We start from the raw sequence: 24,487 nt of genomic DNA on the forward strand, positions 1-24,487 counted from the left end.
CTCAATCCACTATTTGACAAGAAGGAGAAGGGAGAGGAAGAAAAAGACAGTGGGATAAAGGATCAGAAAGGGAGGAAAATAGACAAAATTAGAGTATGACTCCAGGGTAGACCTGTTTTGTTGTTGCTGGGTTGGTTGGTTGGTCTGGTGTATTTTTCGTATGTTTTGCCATGTTGGCCAGGCTGGTCTCGAACTCCTAGCCTCAAGTGATCAACTCGCCTCAGCCTCCCAGAGAGCTGGGACTACAGGCGTGAGCCACCACGTCCAGCCCCCACATTGTGCCTGGCCTCCGTGGTAGACCTCCCAGACGGGGCGGCCGGGCAGAGGCACTCCTCACATCCCAGACAGGGCTGCTGGGCAGAGGCGCTCCTCACATCCCAGACGGGGCGGCTGGGCAGAGGCGCTCCTCACATCCCAGACGGGGCTGCTGGGCAGAGGCGCTCCTCACATCCCAGACGGGGCGGCTGGGCAGAGGCGCTCCTCACATCCCAGACGGGGCGGCTGGGCAGAGGCGCTCCTCACGTCCCAGACGGGGCGGCTGGGCAGAGGCGCTCCTCACATCCCAGACGGGGTGGCCGGGCAGAGGCGCTCCTCACATCCCAGACGGCTGGGCAGAGGCGCTCCTCTCTTCACAGATGGGGCGGCCGGGCAGAGACACCCCTCACTTCCTAGTCGGGGTGGCGGCCGGGCAGAGGTGCTCCTCACTTGCCAGACGGGGCGCCCAGGCAGAGACACCCCTCACTTCCTAGTCGGGGTGGCAGCCGGGCAGAGGTGCTCCTCACTTGCCAGACGGGGCGGCCGGGCAGAGGCGCTCCTCACTTCCGAGACGGGGCGGCTGGGCAGAGGCGCTCCTCACATCCCAGACGATGGGCGGCCGGGCAGAGGTGCTCCTCACTTCCCAGATGGGGCGGCCGGGCAGAGGCGCTCCTCACATCCCAGACGATGGGCGGCCAGGCAGACACGCTTCTCACTTCCTAGACTGGGCGGTGGCCGGGCAGAGGCGCTCCTCACTTGCCAGACGGGGCGGCCGGGCAGAGACGCTCCTCACTTCCCAGACGGGGCGGCCGGGCAGAGATGCTCCTCACATCCCAGACGGGGCGGCAGCTGGGCAGAGGCTGCAATCCTAGCACCCTGGGAGGCCAAGGCAGGCGGCTGGGAGGCGGAGGCTGCAGCGAGCCAAGACCACGCCACCGCACTCCAGCCCGGGCAACACCGAGCACCAAGTGAGCGAGACTCCGTCTGCAGTCCCAGCACCTCGGGAGGCCGAGGCGGGCAGACCACTCGAGGTCAGGAGCTGGAGACCAGCCTGGCCAACATGGTGAAACCCCGCCTCCAGGCAAAGGACAAAAACCAGGCAGGGGTGGTGGCGTGCGCCCGCAATCCCAGGCAGCCCGCAGGCCTAGGCAGGAGAATCACGGGAGCCGGAGGCAGGGAGTCTGCAGCGAGCCTACTACACTCCATCCTGGGCAACAGAGGGAAGAAAAGGACGGAAGGAAGGAAGGACGGAAGGAAGGAAGGAAGGGCCCAGTTTACATTTGTTAAGCTTTGCCAGTCTTACAGATCACAGAGTTTTGTTTTAATTTGCATTTTTGAGTTTTAAGTTTGAACATCTGTTTCTGTGTTTATTGGGCACTTTTTTGTGTGTACATGGTTTTCCTTTGCCTATTTTTCTTTTTTTTTTTTGAGATGGAGTCTTACTCTGTCGCCAGGCTGGAGTGCAATGATGCGATCTTGGCTCACCACAACCTCTGCCTCCTGGGTTCAAGTGATTCTCCTGTCTCAGCCCCCCGAGTAGTTGGGATTACAGGCGCCCGCCACCACACCTGGCTAATTTTTGTATTTTTAGTAGAGATGGGGTTTCATCATGTTGGCCAGGCTGGTCTCGAACTCCTGACGTCAGGTGATCCACCCACCTTGGCCTCCCAAAGTGCTGGGATTACAGGCATGAGACACCGTGCCCTGCCCCTTTGCCTGTTTTTCAATTGGATTGTTTCTGTTTTATTTTTTTTTAATATAGGAGACGCTCAATGTACCAGGCACTGTGCTGGTTCCTAAGAATGTAGCAATGAACAGAATATATGACCTTCAGGGAACTTGGTGTCATTCTAGTCATAAAAATGTTAAATTAATTGCTGATTATAAATGTTCTAAGAATGGTCCCTCACGAAAGGTAAAACCTTCAGAACCCCAAAATTGTTTGATATTTTTGCTTAATAGGAGTTTTCAGTTCTTACATAGTAAAGCTTATCTGTCTTTTTTTATTTTTTATTTTTTGGAGTTGGAGTCTTGCTCTGTCACCCAGGCTGGAGTGCAGTGACGCAATCTCGGCTCATTGCAACCTCTGCTTCCTGGTTCAAGCAGTTCTCCTGCCCCAGCCTCCCAAGTAGCTGAGACTACAGGCACACGCTGCCATGCCCAGCTAATTTTTTGTATTTTAGTAGAGACAGTGTTTTCACCATGTTGCCCAGGCTGGTCTCGAACTCCTGAGCTCAGGCAATCTGCCCGCCTCGGCCAGTCTGCCCAAAGTGCTAGGATTACAGGCGTGAGCCACTGCACCCGGCCTAAAACTTATCTATCTTTGACTTTGAGGCTTCAAGTTTTTACGTCATGCTTTAAGAAGCCTTCTGTTGTCAAAAATCTATCCCATAAGGTAAACTAGTGTAAACATTTTTTTGGAAGACAATATGATAGTATAAATTATAGCCCATTCAGGCAATAGTTTGCTATGCAGCTGTTTAAGAATATAGATCTATATTTTGATACTGAAAGATGTCTGTATAAAGTGAAAACAGGCCAGGTGCTGTGGCTCACGCCTGTAATCCCAACACTTTGGGAGGCCAAGGTGGGCGGATCACCTGAGGTCAGGAGTTCAAGACCAGGCTGGTCAACATGGTGAAACCCCATCTCTACTAAAAATATAAAAATCAGCCAGGTGCTGTGGTGCGTGTCTGTGATCCCAGCTACTTAGGAGGCTGAGGCAGGGATAATCGCTTGAACCTGGGAGGCAGACGTTGCAGTGAGCTTAGGTTACGCAACTGTGCTCCAGCCTGGGCGACAGAGCAAGACTCTGTCTCAAAAAACAAACAAAAAAAAACAGTGAAAACAATAAGTTGCAAAATGGTATGAAACCATTTTGTTAAAAGATATATATGACATATGTAGGATGAGTGTGTGTATATATGGGTGCATATGCATTTGTATAGGACATCTGGACAGATATTATTACCATTGGCTTTAGGGAGCTAGTTAGGAGGTTTATTTCATGGTAGTTGAAACGGTTCTGAGCACTTTTCTTTTTCCAACCATTAAGTATAATAAATTCTTCTGGCTGGGCACGGTGGCTCATGCCTGTTATCCCAGCACTTTGGGAGGCCAAGGTGGGCGGATCATGAGGTCAGGAGATTGAGACCATCCTGGCTAACATGGTGAAACCCCGTCCCTACTAAAAATTTAAAAAATTAGCTGAGCGTGGTGGTGGGCGCCTGTAGTCCCCGCTACTTGGGAGGCCGAGACAGGAGAATGGCGTGAACCGGGGAGTCGGAGCTTGCCTTGAGCCGAGATCACGCCACTGCACTCCAGCCTGGGCGAGTGTCTCAAAATAAAAATAAAAAATAAATAAATAAATTCTTCCTCACAAAAAGACACAAAGTACAGAGTCCTAGCAAATTAAAAAAAACAAAAAACAAAAAAACTCTTGTCTATACTGTCCTAGAGAGTAAAGCCAGATTTCCCTACTGAAGTTAGCAGACCCATGATACTTAAACCTGAAAAAAATTAGTATTTACCCACAAATGCCAATTAACCTTTATAGATGTAACACTTTCAAATACAATTGATAAATTGAATATGCACATAGTAAAACCTGTAGCATGACCTGAGGAAGTAGGAATTCTTACAGAATTCACGTTTAGTGACAATATAATTCACTATTTTAATAGGCCAGAGGGGAAAAAAATGGTATCTCAGCAGTGCTGAAAAGCCTGTTAGTAAAAATTGTTTCCTTTTGTGTTTAAATCTCTTAGAAAACTAGTAATAAAGGAAGCTTCCTTCAATTACTAAAGAATATCAATCAGAAGCCAATAGCAGTTTCAGGTTTAAGAGAATGAAGTAAGCTCATGGAGTCTCTTCTTCCTCCTACCAAATCCATAGAAATTATGAAAAAAAAATTTTTTTTTTTTTTTTTTTGAGACGGAGTCTCGCTCTGTCGCCCAGGCTGGAGTGCAGTGGCGCAATCTCGGCTCACTGCAAGCTCCACCTCCCGGGTTCACGCCATTCTCCTGCCTCAGCCTCTCCGAGTAGCTGGGACTACAGGCGCCCACCACCACGCCCGGCTAATTTTTTTGTATTTTTAGTAGAGACGGGGTTTCACCGTGGTCTCGATCTCCTGACCTCGTGATTCGCCCGCCTCGGCCTCCCAAAGTGCTGGGATTACAAGCGTGAGCCACCGCGCCCGGCCGAAAAAATATTAAAAACACGTGTCTTCATACTCACAAACAAGGAGGAGAGAGTTTTGGTGGATCAAAAACTAAGAATCAGCTCTCACTGGGCAAAAAGTAGAGGGAAGGTCCAGGCGGGCAGAAGGAAGATTAGTACAGGGAAGTGATGTGATACTGAGTGCTCATGTTTCTGGAGATGGTGGAAGTGGAGAGGAAAGGGAACACCCATGGTAAAGACTGGGTAGTTGGGGAATCTCTCCCTGCCTGTGCCACATATCAACAAATAACAAATCTGTTATCAAGCCAAAATTCTAAGGACAAGAGACAGGATACTCACCCACACACGTACACCTTGTAACACTTGGCAAGAGTGAGAACATCCATTTTCAGAACAGCTGCTGGGGTTCTTAGTGTCCTTATTCCCACTGAAAATAGTTCAAGGCAGAGCAGCAGCTACTGCCCATCACAGCCCTTTGCCCTCAATTCTCAGCAGGTTACCTAAGTAGAGATGAACTAACAGTCTATCACCATCCTCTGAGAAAAGCCAACACAATGAAATAGACAAATTCAGCAAATAACAGAACTGAACCTCAGTAGTGATTAATGGGGCAATGAGTACAATAGATAATCCTTTAACTGACTTCTACAACATTAGCCACTATTGAGTTCTGTGGTGTGCTGAATGCTGGCTTGTCTCTAATATGACTTCACATTATGCTCCTTTCAGTTGATTTACATGTTTAAGAGTCAGTTATACTTAGGGGAAATTTACTTGTTGCAGTTTCATAATTTTATTCAGTATTACATAAAATGAAATACGAGTGTAAGAGGAAAGCTGCTCCCTTGAAAACCAAGTTGAATACTTTGTAATGACAGTAGCGGGTTGCTGCAAAAAAAATTAATACTGATATGCTTATGCAAGACAACTGTAAAAGATTTGAGGGAGTGTATGAAAGTCTAGAACTCTGTACTGAGATTACTTTGCGAGTTCCTTAAGTTCTTGCTTCACTTTAAAGTTCTAACCTCTATGTCATGAGTATGCCAGGAGATAATGGAAGGGAAACTGAAGAAATTAGGGATGTTTTCTAGAACTGAAAAGAAAGGTCTGAGTCTAAAGTTGAAAGGCTTTGTAAGTGCCAATCAGGATTAAAACACACACAAATACATACACAGACTCAACATTAAATTTAGTGTAGTAAAATTATAGCACATCCAAGAGAAATAACTTGGATGGTTACTTCTTTTGGAGGGAAAAGGGATAGATTCCTGTGCCACAAAACATTCCAGATGGATTAAAAGTTTGGCTAATTAAAACCAAATACACAGAAATACACAGAAATGTGTACACGAATGCTTGTAACAGCATTATTCGTAATAGAAAGTGAAAACAACCTAAATGTTCAACAACTGATGAATGGATAAATAAAATTTGGTATACCTATACAATGGAATATTATTCTATAAAAGGAATAAATACCGATATATACTTAAATGTGGATGCACCTTGGAAACATGCTAAGTGAAAAGCCAGACACAAAAGGCCTTATAACATATGATTTCATTCATTTGAAATGTCCAGAATAGACAAATACATAGAGATATAAAGTAGACTAATGGTTGCCAGGAGCTGGGAAGAAGGGGAATGAGAGGTGACTGTTAATGGGTATAGAGTTTCTTTGTGGGGTAATGAAGGTGTTCTGGAATTAGGTAGTAGTGATAGTTACACAATCTGAATATATTAAAAAACAGTGAATTGTGTTATTTAATGGGGCAAATTTTGTAGTGTGTGAATCACATCTCAATAAAGCTGTTAAAAAGAAACAAATACAGGCTGGCCATGGTGGCTCACATCTGTAATCCCAGCACTTTAGGAGGCTGAGGCAGAAGGATCGCTTGAGGGCAGGAGTTTGAGACCAGCCTGGGCAACATAGCAATATAAATACATAGAGGGATATATATAGACTTAGCGAGACTCTGTCGCTACAAAAAATAAAATTATCTGCGCGTGGTGGTGCATGCCTGTAGTCCCAGCTACTCAGAAGGATGAGGTGGGAGGACTGCTTGAAGCCAGGAGTTTGAGGTTGAAGTGAGCTATGGTAGCTCGACTGCATTCCAGCCTGGGTGACAGCAAGACCTTGTCTCTCTCTTTTTTTGAGACGGAGTCTCGCTCTCTCTCCCAGGCTGGAGTGCAGTGGTGCGATCTTGGCTTACTGCAACCTCCGCCTCCTGGGTTCAAGCGATTCTCCTGCCTCAGCCTCCGGAGTAGCTGGGACTATAGGCACGTGCCACCACGCTCGGCTAATTTTTTGTATTTTTAGTAGAGACGGGGTTTCACTGTGTTAGCCAGGATGGTCTCAGTCTCCTGACCTCGTGATCCACCTGCCTCAGCCTCCCAAAGTGCTGGGATTACAGGCGTGAGTCACTGCGCCTGGCCGACCTTGTCTCTTAAAAAAAGAAAAAAAAAAAATACAGGAAATCATTCTTCTTAAGTTTTTGGTTTCTTTTTTTGTGACAGAGTCTCCCTCTGTCTCCCAGGCTAGAGTGCAGAGGCGTGATCTCAGCTCACTGCAAACTCCGCCTCCCGGGTTCAAGCGATTCTCGTGCCTCAGCCTCCGGAGTAGCCAGGACCACAGAGGTGCGCCACTATGCCTGGCTAATTTTTTGTATTTTTAGTAGACATGGGGTTTCACCATGTTGGCCAGGCTGGTCTCGAACTCCTGACCTCAAGTGATCTGCCTGGCTTAGCCTCCCAAAGTGCTGGGATTACAGGCATGAGCCACTGTGCCTGACCTAAAGATTATTTTTAATTGACAAAATTATATATATTTATGGGGTACAATGTGATGTTTTGATATATGTTTACTTTGTGAAATCAAGATAATCAGCATATCCATCACTCACTTTGTTGTGAGAACATTTTTTAAAATCGATTCTCATCTATTTTCAAGACACAGTACATTATTATTAACTATAGTCACCAGACTGTACAATAGATCTCTAGGACTGCTTCCTCCTGTCTAACTGAAGCTTTATAACCCTTGACCATCATCTTCCAATTATCTGCCCCACACCCAGCCCCTGGTAACCACCGTTGATTCTCTACGTCTATGAGTTTGACTTTAGATTCCACATATAAGTGAGATCATGCAGTATATTTCTTTGTGTCTGGCATGTTTCACATATTATGCTCCAGATTCATCCATGTTGCAAATGACAGGATGTTTTAAGGCTGAATTGTATTCCATCGTGTATATATACTGCATTTTCTTTCTCCATTCATCCACTCATGGGCATTGAGGTTGATGCCATGTCTTGGCTATTGTGGATAGTGCTGCAGTGAGTATGGGGTGCAGGTACCTCTTCAACACACTGATTTCATTGTCTTTGAAATATACTCAGAAATGGAATTGCTGGATCATATAGTAGTTCTATTTTTAATTTTTTGAGAAACCTGTATACTGCTTTCCTTCATGGCTGTGCTAATTCACATTCCCACCAACAGTGTACAGGGTTCCCTTTTCTCCACGTTCAAGTCCTTTGCCTGCTTTTTAAATTGGGTTATGTTCTTGCTATTCAGTTGTTTGAGCAGGAGACCATTTTTATAATCTTATATTGATAAGACATTTTTGCCCATGATAGGAAGCTCAAAAGCAATGAAAATTATACCAAATTGACTCTACAAACATTTAAATCTTGTGTGCATGTGTGTGTCTATAGCAAAAGTTAGATGAAAATTTAAAAATTTAGATATGCATGCCCTTTTACCCAGAAATTTGACTTGTAGCAGGTGTGTCCAGGGGAAACAGTAGAACTAGGATAGATCAAGAGTTTTAATTGTTACATTATTTAGTGGTAAAAATAAATGGCCATCAGTAGGGAATTGGTTATAATACAGTATGTATTTTTTCAGGGAAAAGAGAACTGTCCATGATATAGTGAATGGAAAAAAGCAGCTTCAAGAAGAGTAAGTTTAGGCCGGGTGCAGTGGTGGCTCATGCCTGTAATCCCAGCACTTTGGGAGGCCGAGGTGGGTGGATCACCTGAGGTCAGGAGTTCAAGACTAGCCTGACCAATATGGTGAAACTCCGTCTCTACTCAGCCTCCCGAGTAGTTGGGATGACAGGCGCCTGCCACCACGCCCGGCTAATTTTGTATTTTTAGTAGAGACAGGGTTTCTCCACGTTGGTCAGGCTTATCTCAAACTCCCAAACTCAGGTGATCCGCCTGCCTTATCCTCCCAGAGTGCTGGGATTACAAATGTGAGCCACTGCGCCTGGCCTAATGTGTTATTTTTAATTTAGTGCTTTGGAAAAAAGTTACCTCATTCTTTACACCAAAATGAATTCCAGCTGTTAATAAAATATTTAGTTGCGAATTTTTTTTTTTCATTCCCATGGGTCTGGGAACCAATGAAATTAGTTGATAGTTCTAATACTGTTGATTGAGTAATTTGCTCTTTTCCCTGTGGTTCAGAAATGCAACCTACCACTGAGTCTCTTTGGATTTGATCTCTATTCCATGCTGGCTCTATTTGCCTTAATTAGCATAGTTTTATCATTTGACAGGACGTGGTGCTCCTTATTCACCTCTCCTTTAATTCTTTTCAAAAATTTCTAGGAATTTCTCACATTTTTGTCCCAAGGTAAATTTTGGATTTGTTTTGTAATCTTTTTAAAAAGTATGGTTTTTACTTGATGTTGCATTATATTTATAGATTAATTTAGGGACAATTGCTTTCATTGCGAAAGACTTCCTGTCCCTTAGTAATATTTCGCAGCTTTTCACTTAGGTTCTGCACATTCCTTATGTTTGTTCTTAGATACTTTATACCTTCCTTATTGTTGATGGGCCCTTTCTGAGGTATGTATTGTATTTTGTTGGAGAACCATGTGGTTGCATTTCTTATGTGCACAACACAGTGAACCTCATTCCACATTCAGGGTGGAATGTGACCCAGGTCAGTTGTATCAAACAAAAACTGTCTAGTGCTGTTGGTTTAACATGATGGGTACTTTTAACTTCTTTTTTTTTTTTTTTGAGATGGAGTCTTACTCTGTCACCCAGGCTGGAGTGCAGTGGCACAATCTCGGCTCGCTGCAAGCTCCGCCTCCCATGTTCATGCCATTCTCCTGCCTCCCGGGTAGCTGGGACTACAGGCGCCCGCCACTACACCTGGCTAATTTTTTGTATTTTTTAGTAGAGATAGGGTTCCACCGTGTTAGCCAGGATGGTCTCGATTTCCTGACCTCGTGATCCACCTGCCTCGGCCTCCCAAAGTGCTGGGATTACAGGCATAAGCCACCGCGCCTGGCCTTTTAACTTCTTTTTTAAAAAATGTTCTTTCTTTTTTATTTTTTTATTTTTGAGGCAGGGTCTGGTTCTGTTTCCCAAGCTGGAGTGCCGTGGTGGGATCTTGGCTCACTGCAGTCTTTGCCTCCCAGGCTCAACCCATCCTCCCACCTCACCCTCCCGAGTAGCTGGGACTACAGGCATGTGCCAACACGCTCGGCTAATTTTTGTATTTGTTGTAGAGAAGCGGTCTCACTTTGTTGCCCAGACTGGTCTTGAACTCCTGAGCTCAAGCAATCGTTCCATCTCAGCCTCCCAAAGTGCTAGGATTACAGGCGTGAGTCACTGTGCCTGGCCGGGTACTTTAAATTCTAAAATGACACCTCAGGTTTTGTTTTTTATATTACTACCTTTTGTACTTGCAGAGTGCTCTATAATTTGAACTCCAGTTTTTGTTGTTTTTTCCTGACATTTTGTCCTTTTTTTCTTGGGTCACTTTGAAATTTTAGTACTTTTGGGAGTAAAATAAATTGTGTCTACCAATTGCATTTTTCCTTTTTTAGTTGATCGGTTTAGTGAAAGCAAGTGGGTAGAGAATGGTGGATTTAACTGTCATTTTATAAAATCTGTTTCTGAGTAAAATAAATTGTATATACCAAGTGTATTTTTCCTTTTTTAGTTGATTAGTTTAGTGAAAGCAAGTGGATAAAGAATGGTGGATTTAATTGTCATTTTATAAAATCTGTTTCTGGATAGTTCTTGGCCCACAGATATTAAAAAGGAAAGGTGAAGAACCAAGTTGTTTTTGTAGAGAAAAGATAACAGATATTTCTTGCTTTGTAAGTGGCATAGCATGATAGTTAACAGCCCAGTTTCTGTAGTCACGGGACCTACAATCAGGATCTTAGTTCTACCATATGCTAGTTAGTGCCCTTGGGGAGGTAACTTAACCTCTCAAAGCTTCTAATGTCTCCATTTGATTGACTGGTTGATTGATTGATTGATTGAGATGAGGTCTCGCTCTGTTGCCCAGACTGGAGTGCAGTGGCATAATCTCGGCTCACTACAGCCTCTGCCTCCCAGGTTCAAGCGATTTTCCTGCCTCAGTCTCCCAAGTAGCTGAGATTACAGGCATGCTAACATGCCCGGCTAATTTTTGTAGTTTTAGCATAGACACAGTTTCACCATGTTGGCCAGGCTTGTCTTGAATTCTTGACCTCAGGTGATCCATCCGCCTTCCAAAGTGCTGGGATTACAGGCGTGAGCCACCGCACCTGGCCCAGTGTCTGTATTTGTGAAGTAGGGATAGTATCTTAACACCCAGGGAGGCTATAAGAACTAAATGAGACATGCTAGTGCTTGTCTTATAAGTATTTTTTAACTGTCGTTTTACTTCTGGTCCCAGTGAGATAATGGTGTAAGTGAGACACTGTCATCTAGGGTTCTTCTTGAAGATCATACCTTGAAGGGCATTTCTACTGAATAAGAAATCCATGTTTATCATCTGAAAATGAAAATAAAGATACAGATGAGAGGAAAATGTGTAACAATTTAGAATCTCCATCATTCTGCCACCAGAAATAACATTGTTAACAAGAGCACCGTGATACCAGTTTGAAATTCACGTCCATATCCCATTGTGGGGGACACTGCCTTCTTATTTGAGGAGCCGCAATCAAAGTTGTGGGGCCTAAAGTTTAATTTTTATTGTTGTTGTTAGGGGTATTATTTTACTACGAAAAATAATTCTCAATGCAGTTTCTCAAATGGTGAGATTCCTTATCCTCCATTGGGCCCATTCCCCCATGTAGACACAGGGTTATGATCAGGTAACTGTAAGATGTGAAATAGTAAACACTAGAGGCAAGTATATGGTCTGTTCCTAGTTTAGAAGCTCCAAATCTTTATCTCATACCCTGATGAAGTTGGAGCATGGGACTATCTTCCTGTCTACTGTATTTGCCCAAAGCCTAGAGCAGAATGGACATGAGAAAGGACCTCTTTTCTGTTTACTGTACCCTGACCTTTGCTGCAATGTTAAGCCTTTAAAATTGACAGGTACTCTGGTGGGAGATTAACAGGAGGAAAAATAAATTGTTCACTTCTTTGTCTGTCTCTCCCCTCATAAAAGACAAAACACTTCATTCCCAAGACACTCTTACCATCTTTTCTATCCTGTTTATATCAATGCATGGCAGAGGCCATTCTTGGAGTTACAAAGGGAGCTGGTTAAGATATGTGGCTAACAATCCTCATTTTTTCTGTCTTAACTCAGCAGACTTAACTGTCAGACTGATGGTTAGCTAGGTTGTTGCTCTGCCCATTCAGCATTGGTGAACAGCCTAAGTCATGTCTGTACTTTTGTGAGCGTCTAAGCCTTGCCTCAGCTTTTTTGTATTTACTTAGAAATAATGTCCTGGGTGGCCAGGCGCGGTGGCTCACACCTGTAATCCCAGTACTTTGGGAAGACAGGGCAGGTGGATCACCTGAGGTCAGGAGTTTGAGACCAGCCTGGCCAACATGGTGAAACCCCATCTCTACTTAAAAAAATACAAAAATTAGCTGGGCATGGTGGTGGGCGCCTGTAATCCCAGCTACTCAGGAGGCTAAGGTAGGAGAATCACTTGAACCCAGGAGTGGGAGGTTGCAGTGAGCTGAAATCGCACCATTGCACTCCAGCCTGGGTGAAAAGAGCAAGACTTCGTCTTAAAAAAAAAAAAGAAAAGAAAGAACGTCCTGGGTTTATTTCCTGGGGCTTTTTTAGGTTCAGTGGATCATCAGTGATATATATAGTATGTATGTTACTCACATTTACCTGAAGACTGTCCTATGGTGTGGCCAAAAAGCCACCTTTAAATTTTATTTCTCATCTTGGGAGGCTGGAGCAAGAGGATCACTTGAGGCCGGAAGTTCAAGACGAGCCTGAGCAACATAGCAAGACCCTGTCTTTAAAAAAAAAAAAAAAACAAAAAAAAAAACAACTTAAAAAATTAGCTGGGTGTGGTTTCACATGCCTATAGTCCCAGCTAACTATCCAAGCAGAAGGATGGCCTGAGTCCAGGAGTTTGAGGCTGTAGTGAGCTATGATTGTGTTACTATGCCTCAGCCTGGATGATAGAAAGTGACCCCATCTCCAAAAAATTCTATTTACTGTCTTAAAATGTGCCTCACTAGCTGGGCGCAGTGGCTCACGCCTGTAATCCCAGCACTTTGGGAGGCCGAGGCGGGCGGATCACAAGGTCAGGAGATCAAGACCACCCTGGCTAGCACGGTGAAACCCCGTCTCTACTAAAAATACAAAAAATTAGCCGGGCGTGGTGGCGAGCGCCTGTAGTCACAGCTATTCAGGAGGATGAGGCAGGAGAATGGCATGAACCCGGGAGGTGGAGCTTGTAGTGAGCAGAGATCGTGCCACTGCACTCCAGCCTGGGCAACAGAGCGAGACTCCATCTCAAAAAAAAAAAAAAGGCCTCACTAGCTGTTACCCAGTTGAGCTCACCTCACAGGGTTATTTGGTGTCATGAGTATAATAACTTATCAAGTTGTATGATATTGTCCCTTGCTGATACTAAAGTACGTACCTTTACCGAATAATAGAGTCACAATGATCTCATCAGTTAATGCTAATTGTGATTTTAAAACAATAATTCTTTCAGTTACGAAAAGGATAGGCACATTTGACTATGTGATTAAGCCCTTTAGAAATCACACTTTAAGAGAAGGTTAAGCTATGGGAAGCTGTTAGTATTTCCTTCTAGCTATCCATTCCTTCTCTAACAATGCATCAGTAACTTAAAAATCTAATGTGAAATGATTCCTCACAATATGTCTCTCTAGATTGCATTAGTTAGAGCCTAATATATTTTATTTTTTACAAAAGACCTAACTTTAAAAATATTTATAGTATCAATATTATATAGTAATATAGGTTAACCACTATATGTGTTAAGTGCTATGTATAGGTTAAGTGTTTGGAGAATGACTCTACTGAAAATGGCTTGTTTTTCCATCTTAACTTTTCTTTCTTCCTTTTTTTAAGGATTCCTAGATGAGGTTATGAAGAAGTATGGCAGTTTGGTTCCACTCAGTGAAAAAGAAGTCCTTGGAAGATTAAAAGATGTCTTTAATGAAGACTTTTCTAATAGGTATATAAACGATGCTACAGTTAAGCCCTTGAAAATAAAATTTTTGGCATATATGACTTTTCTCTTGATTTACAGGAAAAAAAGATATTTAGCAGTAAATTAAGAAGTACTCATGTTTTTGTACCTTTTGTTTCAAAATCTTTCTCTTTCAGAAAACCATTTATCAATAGAGAAATAACAAACTATCGGGCCAGACATCAAAAATGTAACTTCCGTATCTTCTATAATAAACACATGCTAGATATGGACGACCTGGCGACTCTGGATGGTCAGAACTGGCTGAATGACCAGGTTAGTATATTGTAGTTTGTCAGTGTGGAGAAGTTGCAGAGGATGTTAGTCAATAAAATATAATCTGTAGTTTGGCTTCTCAATTGTCTTTTGGAATAAGGATTCTTTATTCTTTACTGGTTACTTGCCCCAGGATCCAAACGGTTTGATTACTGTTGGCAGTAATAATATATTATTTATTGTGATTGGGATGTTCTGAATTGTATAGGGTTAGTAGCCTGGTTTTATTTATTTCTTTTGTTTTTCTTTCTCCAACTTACTGGCAGAGATAGTAAGCTGGTTTTATGTTGACTTTTTATAGGTCATTAATATGTATGGTGAGCTGATAATGGATGCAGTCCCAGACAAAGTAAGTGAAAACTTCCTCTTCTGCAGGAGAGAGTGTCCTTGTGTATTAAAACGAGTAGTTTTTTTGTTTTTACATTTGATGTAATTATCTGACATTCCTTAAATTTTTTAAAAGAAGAGATCAATTTTGTCTTGATCATGTACTGGGCTTGCCCATAAGTTCCATCAAATCACTTCTTTTTTTTTCTTTTTGAGATGGAGTTTTGCTCTTGTTGCCCTGGTTGGAGTGCAATGGCATGATCTCGGCTCATCGCAACCTCCATCTCCCAGGTTCAAGTGATTCTTCTGTCTCAGCCTCCCGACTAGCTGGGATTATAGGCGCTTGCCACCATGCCTGGCTAATTTTTGTATTTTTAGTAGAGACAGGGTTTCATCATATTGGTCAGGCTGTTCTCGAACTCCTGACCTCAGGTGATCCGCCTCTGCCTTGGCCTCCCAAAGTGCTGGGATTACAGGTGTGAGCCACAGCGCCTGGCCTCATCAAATCACTTCAGCATAAGAAAATCACTGTGCAATTATTTTCCTATTTATTTGTGTTAGGGTAGATATGTTCGTTGATATCTGGAGAGGGCTTTTTTTTGGTAGGGAGATGTGCAAAAGGGACTGGCTAAGCTTTCTACATTTATGTATTTATTTTACTTTTTTTTTTTTTTTGAGGCCGAGTCTTGCTCTGTTATCCAGACTGGAGTGTAGTGGCGTGATCTTGGCTCACTGCAACCTCCACCTCCTGGGTTCAAGCAATTCTCCTGCCTTAGCCTCCCAAGTAGCTGGGATTACAGGAGCATGCCACCATGCCTGGCTAATTTTTGTATTTTTAGGAGGGATGGGGTTTTACCATGTTGGCCAAGCTGGTCTTGAACTCCTGACCTCTGGTGATCCGCCCACCTCCCTCTCCCAAAGTGCTGGGATTAAAGATGTGAGCCACCATGCCAGGCCAGCTTTTTACATTTAACTTAAAATCTTGCTCTCTTTAAAAATGTAAAAAAATACTCATCTTTCATTTTTCCTTGGATAAATCTTTGATACTCAGTTCAAATACAGATTGAACCCTCATAAACTCTAAATTCTCTTAAGAGTTTTGTTACATATCAAAACTATTTTTTTACTTAATGTATTTTTCTGAGTACACGAATGCCTGATGGGTGCAAAAATTTCCAAGTGCTTTATAAAACTTATCAATCTAATAAAGTAACATAAATTCTAAAACGTCAGATTCTGATACCGTTTATGAATATAGAAAATGTTTTATGACTTTCCACTTAAATTATAAATCTGTTATACACTTATAAATTGGAATCATGAGGCTAATCTGCTAGATGCTCTATTGTCAAATTCTCTTAATCATCAGAAAGTTTAAACAATATAGATTATCTTTAACATAAAAGTATTAATTTCAAGGGTTTCATTTACCACCATTGTACATTTAATTCTAAACATTCGTGGAGTCAAAAGGACACTTAACTAAGGCAGTGGTTCTCAAAGCATGGTCCCCATACTTGCAGCATCAGTATCCCCTGAGAACTTACTAGAAATGCACATTCTGAGACTCCAACCCACACCTACTAAATCAGAAACTGGAGGTGGGGACCACCGATTTGTGTTTTGACAAGCTCTCCAGATGATTCTGATGGATACCAATTTTGAGAATCACTGCTCTAGAGACAGCTACTATAAGCTCTTTCTTATTTATTTATTTTTATTAAAATTATAAAAAATAACCTTTTTTTTTAGAGACACTAAAAAGACACTCCAGGCTGGGGTGCAGTGGCACAGTTGTAGCTCACTGTAGCCTTGAACTCCTGGGCTCAAGCAATCCTCTCACCTTAGCTTCCCAGGTAGCTGGGACTAGAGGCACGTGCCACTGTGCCACTATACCCAGCTAGTTTATTTTTATTTTTGGTAGAGCCAGGAGTCTTGCTATGTTGCCCAGGCTAGCTTGAGCTCTGGGCTTAGCTAAAGTAATCCTTTCACCTCTGCTTCTCAAAAGTGCTGGAATTAGAGGTGTGAGCCACTATGTCTGGCAGCTCTTTTAATCTGTATGTTAAGCTGCATGGTTATCAAAAGAATGTGCCTCAGAACCATCTGAAAGGTTTACAAAACCAGATTACTGGGCCCTACCTTCGGAGTTTCTGCTTTATTAGGTCTGGGATGAGGCCTGATAATTTGGATTTCTAACAAGTTCCTAGATGATGCTGACACTACTGGTCAGGTGACCACACTCTGAGAACCACAGCGCTAAGGGAACAGTTTTATCACCTCAAGTTACTGAATGAGCACTTTTAGACCACAATATGTTTACCATCTGAGATGAGCTGATATACCACTTACTTATAAGTTAGAAATTCAAAGCCAAGGATGCAGGACCTGATACTCTGTACAGCCAGGGTAATTCTGTGGTACTAGAAATAATCCTGCCAAGGCCTTTTTATAGTTACTGTAACAACAGGAGTCTCTAAATCCACATCCTGTACATGGAGTTAGTTTTGTAATCCATCTCCCTTGAGTTCAAGGTAATTGTTACCTCATTTTTTTCATAGCCTCTTTCAACTTTTTCACCTGATTTAGAGAGATTTGTCAGGTTGCGTCTCTACTTGATTGGATTCAGGTAATCTATTTACTGCCCCATTCCAAATCTGACTTTAGACCACAGCTGTAAGGTCATTCCAGTAAAACTTTGGAACAGCATTTTCTGTAAACCATGTAATGTATTTTCTATATTTTGATCATTATCATTATTATTATTTTTTGAGACGGAGTTTTGCTCTGGTGCCCATGCTGGAGTGCAGTGATGTGATCTCAGCTCACTACAACCTCTGCCTCCCAGGTTTAAGAGATTCTCCTACCTCAGCCTCCTGAGTAGCTGGGATTACAGATGAGTGGCACCACGCCCAGCTAATTTTTGTGTTTTTAGTAGAGACAGTGTCTCACCATGTTGGCCAGGCTGGCCTCAAACTCCTAACCCCAGATGATCCACTTGCCTCCTCAATCATTGTTTTTAAGAAGAAATTTTTCCTTTCTTTTTGTCTGCTTTATATTCAAACATTTTAAAATTTCCTCTTTCTTTTGAAGTTAAATCTGGGCACAGCCTAATATAATCTGGTTGCTTGTATTTGTTGTCTGTTCTAGGTTCACTTCTTCAACAGCTTTTTCCATAGACAGCTGGTAACCAAAGGATATAATGGAGTAAAGAGATGGACTAAAAAGGTATATTCTCTCTATTTCCTTCTTATTCCACATTTGAAATGCGGATGATAAACCACTTTATGTGGAAGGATAAGAACTTTAATGCCAATATGATGTTAAGTAGAAACAGACTTTTTAATGTGACAAGCTTTAAATTTGTTTCTTTTAAATCTTATTGTTTGAAAGACCTTAATTGCCTCCTGGTCCCAATTATAGTGGTAGAACAGTGGGATGATAAAGAAGGAGCTGCCATCATTTGGTATTATCTGGTAGGCTTGTCAGCAGACGGCAGAAGCTTTCAACAATTCTTTGCCGGTGCTGGGCATGGTGCCTCGCACCTGTAGTCCCAGCTGCTTAGGATGCTGAGACCAGAGGATCACTTGAGCACAAGCATTTGAGACCAGCTTGGGCAACATAGCCAGATCTTGTCTCTTAAAATGTTAACTGATCCATCAGGAGAAATAACTTTTATATCACAGTCTATTCATAAAATCATACACATATATGTAATTGAAAGAATTTCCAAAAACCGTGTACCTAATTTACTATGTATGATGTACTCTAGTCAGAGAGTGGTAAGTGCTATTTGCTATGGAAACATCAGAACACAGTATGAGAATACAAGGTAACTGGGATAGGGTAGCAGGAGGAAGATGGGCTAGTTCTTTTAGATAGGCTCATCAGCAAAGGCCTCTTTGAAGAGATCCCATTTCACTGAAAACTGTGAGGATCAGAGGAGCATTTCCAGTAGATGGAAGAGTGAATGTTAAAGGCCCTGAAGCAGAAGTGAGTTTGGTATTTGGAGTATTATACACATGAGATCAGGGAAGGAGGCAGGGATCAAGTCATGTGGGGCCGTATAGGCCCTGGTAAAGAGTTTGGATCATGAGGGCAATTTGAAGACGTTAGAGAGTTTAGGCCAGTCGCGGTGGCTCACGCCTGTAATCCCAGCACTTTGGGAGGCTGAGGCGGGCAGATCACTGGAGGTCAGGAGTTTGAGACCAGCCTGGCCAATGTGGCAAAACCCTGTCTCTACTGAAAATGCAAAAATTAGCCGGGCTGTGATGGTGGGCACTTATAACCCCAGCTACTTGGGAGGCTGAGGTGGGAGAATCACTTGAACATGGGAGGTGGAGGTTGCAGTGAGCCGAGATTGCACCACTGCACTCCAGCCTGGGTGACAGAGCAAGACTCCATGTCAAAAGAAAACTAAATAAAAAATAAAAATGAAGACATTAGAGGGTTTAAGCAGCAGGTGAGGAGTGTGTATGAGTGTGTGTGTGAATGATAGATGGGATTGTCCTTAGCAACGTTCATTCATTCATTCAACATTTATTTATTGATTTTTTGAGATGGAATCTTGCAGGCACTATCTTCGCTCACTGCAGCCTCCGCCTCCCGGGTTCAAGTGATTCTCCTGTTTCAGCCTCCCGTGTAGCTGGGATTACAGTCCCCTGCCACCGTACCTGGCTAATTCTTGTATTTTTTTTTTTTTTTTTTTTTTTTGAGACGGAGTCTTGCTCTGTCGCCCAGGCTGGAGTGCAGTGGCGCAGTCTCGGCTCACTGCAAGCTCCGCCTCCCGGGTTCACGCCATTCTCCTGCCTCAGCCTCTCCGAGTAGCTGGGACTACAGGCGTCCGCCACTACGCCCGGCTAATTTTTTTGTATTTTTAGTAGAGACGGGGTTTCACCGTGGTCTCGATCTGCTGACCTCGTGATCCGCCCGCCTCGGCCTCCCAAAGTGCTGGGATTACAAGCGTGAGCCACCGCGCCCGGCCTTAATTCTTGTATTTTTAATAGAGACGGGGTTTCCCTATGTTGGCCAGGCTGGTCTCGAACTCCTGACCTCAGGCAGGTGATCTGCCTGCCTCAGCCTCCCAAAGTGTTGGGATTACAGGCGTGAGCCACCATGCCCGGCATTAAACAGTTATTTATTGAGTACCTGTTATGTGCCTATATGGAAAAACTGTTTTTTCCTCTGCTGTCACACCACAACAGTAGTCAGCACAGAAGACTTCTGTGACCAAAGCAAGCAAGCAGTTCTGCAGCGACCACTGGCTGGATGCCCTCTAATTCAATTCCGACCTGTCTACCTGGAGACAGCGCCACATCCCATAGGTTGAGGGCTCATGCCTCAAGAGTGCCCCCCACCCACTTCAGACACCAGTTGCAAGTCCAGGCTTCTGAAACTTCTGACCAACAGACTTCAAGTGAGGGTTCCCACGCCACCCTCCTCAAATTTGATTAATTTGCTGGAGTAGTTCACAGAATTCCGGGAAGTTCTTACCTACATTTAGCAGTTTATTATATAGGATATTACAAAGGATACAAAGGATTCGGATGAAGAGATGCATGGGAAGAGATGTAGGAGAGAAGGCACAGGGATTCTCTAGGACCTGCCTCCACAGGCACACCACCCTCCAGGAACCTCCACATATTTAGTATCTGGAAGCTCTCCCAGTGCAGTCAGTTTTTATGGAGGCTTCGTTACATACGCGATTGACTAAACCAGTGACCATTGGTTAACCTTTAGCTTCTCTTCTCTCCCTGGTGGTTGGGGAGTTGGGTGGGGCTGAAAGTCACAATCCTCTAATTCTTCCTTGCTCTTATCCTAAAGCTACCTAGGAGCTGCCAGCCATCAGTTAATCATTAATATAGAAAAAGACATCACTTTGGGCCTGGGCTCATGTTCCCGTAGTCCCAGCACTTTGGAAGTCTGAGGCAGGCAGATCACTTGAGGTCAGGAGTTCAAGACCAGCCTGGCCAACATGGTGGAACCCTGTCTCTACTGAAGATACAAAAATTAGCTGAGTGTGGTGGCATGTGCCTGTAGTCCCAGCTACTTGGGAGGCTGAGACAGGAGAATCGCTTGGAGACAGGAGAATCGCTTTAACCCAGGAGGTGGAGGTTGCAGTGAGCTGAGATTGCGCCACTGCACTCCAGCCTGGGTGCCAGAGCAAGACTTTCTACAAAAAAAAAAAAGACATCAGAAATTCCAAGGACTTTAGGAGTTGTATGCCAAGAAATGAGGTCAAAGACCAAATTTATTATTTTACAGTATCATAGTGCCAGACATTATAGTAAATCAAGAAATAAAGTGGTAAGTAAAACAATATTAGAGACAGTTTTTGCTTTCATGAAGTCTGCAGTCTAGTGGTGGAGACAGCACCTACCACAGTTTGTATTTATATTTTTGGTGGTGTAATTATTTGTTTAGTGGGTACAAAAGAAAAGTACTATGGGAGTGTATTGGAATGCAGGTTTGGTTAACCTAGCCTGAGGGTAAGGGAATGTTTCTCATAGGAAGTAGTATTTAAGCAGAAATATCAAAGATGAATACAAGTTAACTAGGTAAATGGAGAATAGGGGTATGTGAAACATAGGCAGAAGGAATAAATATCTGGTAGAAGAATGGGAAAAGGCTAGTGTAGCTGAAATGCAGAGAGTAAAGAAGAGAGTGGCATGAAGTGAACCTGATCCACAGATCAGGGCCTTGAGGTTTGTATTTTGGATTTTACCCTAAATGTAATAGGAAACCATTGAAGAGTTTTAAGTAACATCATCCACTTTGTAGTCTTTGTTCTAACAGTACTGAAGAAGACGGATGGGTATGGGAGCAAAGTTGATGTGGATAGAACAGGAGACCATTTCAGATTCATGGTACTTTGAACTAGAATGATAGCAGGAGAGATGGAAGATGAGTGTGATGTAGGAAGTAAAATTAACAGGATTTGGTGATAAGTTGGTTATGGAGATGAAGGACAAGGAAGTGTGAAAGATGACTTCCAAGTATGTGACTTGTATGACTGGATGGCCTATGGTTGTATTTACATTAGAAAAATGTAGGACAACTAGTAGAGGATTGTTCAGATTTAAAATGTACAGCCATATAATTGGATGCTGCTTAAGCAGGAAAAGTTGTGTAGATAATGAACGATGGGCCGGGCTCAGTGGCTCACGTCTGTAATCCCAGCACTTTGGGAGGCCGAGGCAGGCGGATCACGAGGTCAGGAGATCAAGACCATCCTGGCTAACACAGTGAAACCCCATCTCTACTAAAAATACAAAAAAATTAGCCGGGTGTGGTGATGGGCGCCTGTAGTCCCACTTACTCAGGAGACTGAACCCGGGAGGCGGAGCTTGCAGTGAGCCAAGATCGCGCCACTGCACTCCAGTCTGGGCGACAGCAAGACTCCGTCTCAAAAAAAAAAAAAAAAAAAAAAAGATAATGAAAGATGCTTATATTCCATTTGGGGTGGGGAAAAATTACAAGCAGTGTGGGCAAGAAATATACATTCATGGAAAAGTATCCGAATGATAAACATGAGAGTGAAAGAATAAAGTCAGATATGTGAGTTGTTTCATTAAATAATAAACTAAATTATTCCTTCCTCTAGATCAGGGGTGTCCAATCTTTTGGCTTACCTGAGCCTCACTGGAAGAATAAGAGTTGTCTTGGGCCACACATAAAATACACCAACACTAACGATAGCTGATGAGCTAAAACAAAAAAAATTGTAAAAAAAGATCTCATAAAATAAAGTCTACAAATTTGTGTTTGGCTGCATTCAAAGCCGTCCTGGGCTGCATGCTGCCTGTGGGCTGTGGACTGGACAAGCTTGCTCTAGATCCTCTCAGATTGGGTTAAGTAAAAAAAAACCCAGCTATATGCTGAATATAAGAAATATACATAAAATAATATGAAAAAGAAAGGTTGAAAATGAAGTGACATTTAAAGAGGCTGGGTGGTGTGTCTCACATCTGCAATCTCAACACTTTGGGAGGCCTAAAATTACTGTAGATGGGGGGATTGCTTGAACCCAAGAGTTTGAAATCAGCCTAGGCAACCAAGTGAGACCCCGTTTCTATAAAAAATTAAAAAAACTTAGCTGGCCATGGTGGCAGCCTGTGGTCCTAGTTATCCAGAAGGCTGAGGTGGGAGGATCGCTTGAGCCTGGGAGGTCGAGGCTGCAGTGAGCCCTGATCACGCCACTGTACTCCTGCCTGGGTGACAGACTGAGACCTTGTCTCAATTTAAAACAAAAAAGGCAACTACATGAAAATTAAACAACCTGTTCCTGAATAACTCCTGGGTAAATAAAGAAATTAAGGCAGAAATCAAGAAGTTCTTTGAAACCAATGAGAACAGAGAGACAATGTACCAGAATCTCTGGGACACAGCTAAAGCAATGTTAAGAGGGAAGTTTATAGCACTAAATGCCCACATAAAAAAGCTGGAAAGATCTCAGATCAACATCCTAACATCACAATTAAAAGAACTAGAGAAGCGGCCGGGCATGGTGGCTCATGCCTGTAATCCCAGCACTTTGGGAGGCTGAGGCGGGCAGATCACCTGAGGTCAGGAGTTCCAGACCAGCCTGGCCAACATGGTAAAACCCTTTCTCTACTAAAAATAAAAAAAAATTAGCCAGGCGTGATGGCGGGCACCTGTAATCCCAGCTACTCAGGAGGCTGAGGCAGGAGAATTGCTTAAACTTGAGAGGAGGAGGTTGCAGTGAGCCAAGATCACACCATTGCACTCAAGCCTGGGCGACAAGAATGAAACTTTTTCTCAAAAAAAAAAAAAAAAAAAAAAGGAACATGCAGGAAAACGTGACCTCACCAAACTAAAGGCACCAATGACCAGTCTCATAGTGACAGAGATATGCAACTTCTCAGTTGAAAATAGCTGTTTTGAGGAAGCCCAGAGAATTTCAAAATAACACAGAGAAGGAATTTAGAATTCTGTCAGAGAAATTTAAGAAAGAGATTGACTTTTTTTTTTTCTTTTTTCTTTTCTTTTTTTTTTTTTTTTAAAGACAGAGTTTCCCTCTTGTTTCCTAGGCTGGAGTATAATGGTGCGATCTCGGCTCACTGCAACCTCCGTCTCCCAGGTTCAGGTGATTCTCCTGCCTCAGCCTCCTGAGTAACTGGGATTACAGGCATGTGCCACTACACCCAGCTAATTTTGTATTTTTAGTAGAGACAGGGTTTCGCCATGATGGTCGGGCTGGTCTCAAACTCCTGACCTTGTGATCTGCCTCCCTCAGCCTCCCAAAGTGCTGGGATTTGAGCGACCACACCCAGCTGAGATTGACATATTTTTTTAAAAAAATAAAAAGCAGAGGCTGGGCACAATGGCTCACACCTGTAATCCCAGCATTTTGGGAAGCCTAGGTGGGTAGATCACTTGAGGCAAGGAGTTTGAGACAAACCTGGCCAACATGGCAAAACACCGTCTCTACTAAAAATACAAAAATTAGCTGGGCATGGTGACACGGGCCTGTAATCCCAGATATTCAGGACGCTGAAGCACAAGAATTGCTTGAACCTGGGAGACAGAAATTGCAGTGAGCCAAGGTCATGCCATTGCACTCCAGCCTGGGCAACAGAGCGAACTCTGTCTCAAAACAAACAAACAAAAAAACGAACAAAACACAAAAAACAAATTCTGGAGCTGAAAAATTCAGTTGACAAACTAGAAAATACATCAGAATCTCTCAACAGCAAAATTGATCAGGTGGAAGAAAGAATTAGTAAGCTTAAGGACAGACTATATGTAAATACACAGGGGAAAAAAGAATGAAGCAAACCTACAAGATCTAGAAGTCACAGGGCAAATCTGAGAGTTATTGGTCTCAAAGAGGAGGTAGAGAGAGAGAGAGATAGGGTAGAAACTTCGCTCATAGTAACAGAACTTTCCAAACCCAGAGAAAGGTATCAATATTCAGGTACAAGAAGGTCCTAGAACACCAAGAAGATTTAACACAAATAAGATTACCTCAAGGCATTTAAT

General features: G+C 43.1%; 1 protein-coding gene across 2 annotated transcripts in view; it reads left to right on the forward strand.

Moving 5' to 3' along the window:
- The window catches only part of SENP5 (SUMO specific peptidase 5), a 55,512-nt gene that overhangs the window by 14,304 nt on the left and 16,721 nt on the right, over nucleotides 1–24,487 (forward strand). For both annotated transcript variants that reach the window (XM_032171958.2, XM_032171959.2), the window contains exons 3-6: nucleotides 13,765–13,870; nucleotides 14,023–14,161; nucleotides 14,463–14,510; nucleotides 17,636–17,713. In XM_032171958.2, coding sequence (XP_032027849.1) covers nucleotides 13,765–13,870; nucleotides 14,023–14,161; nucleotides 14,463–14,510; nucleotides 17,636–17,713 — 371 coding nt within the window. The remainder of the gene's footprint in view (nucleotides 1–13,764; nucleotides 13,871–14,022; nucleotides 14,162–14,462; nucleotides 14,511–17,635; nucleotides 17,714–24,487) is intronic.

The sequence above is a fragment of the Hylobates moloch genome, unplaced genomic scaffold, assembly GCF_009828535.3.
Source record: "Hylobates moloch isolate HMO894 unplaced genomic scaffold, HMol_V3 SCAFFOLD_13, whole genome shotgun sequence".
Taxonomy (NCBI): Eukaryota; Metazoa; Chordata; class Mammalia; order Primates; family Hylobatidae; genus Hylobates; species Hylobates moloch.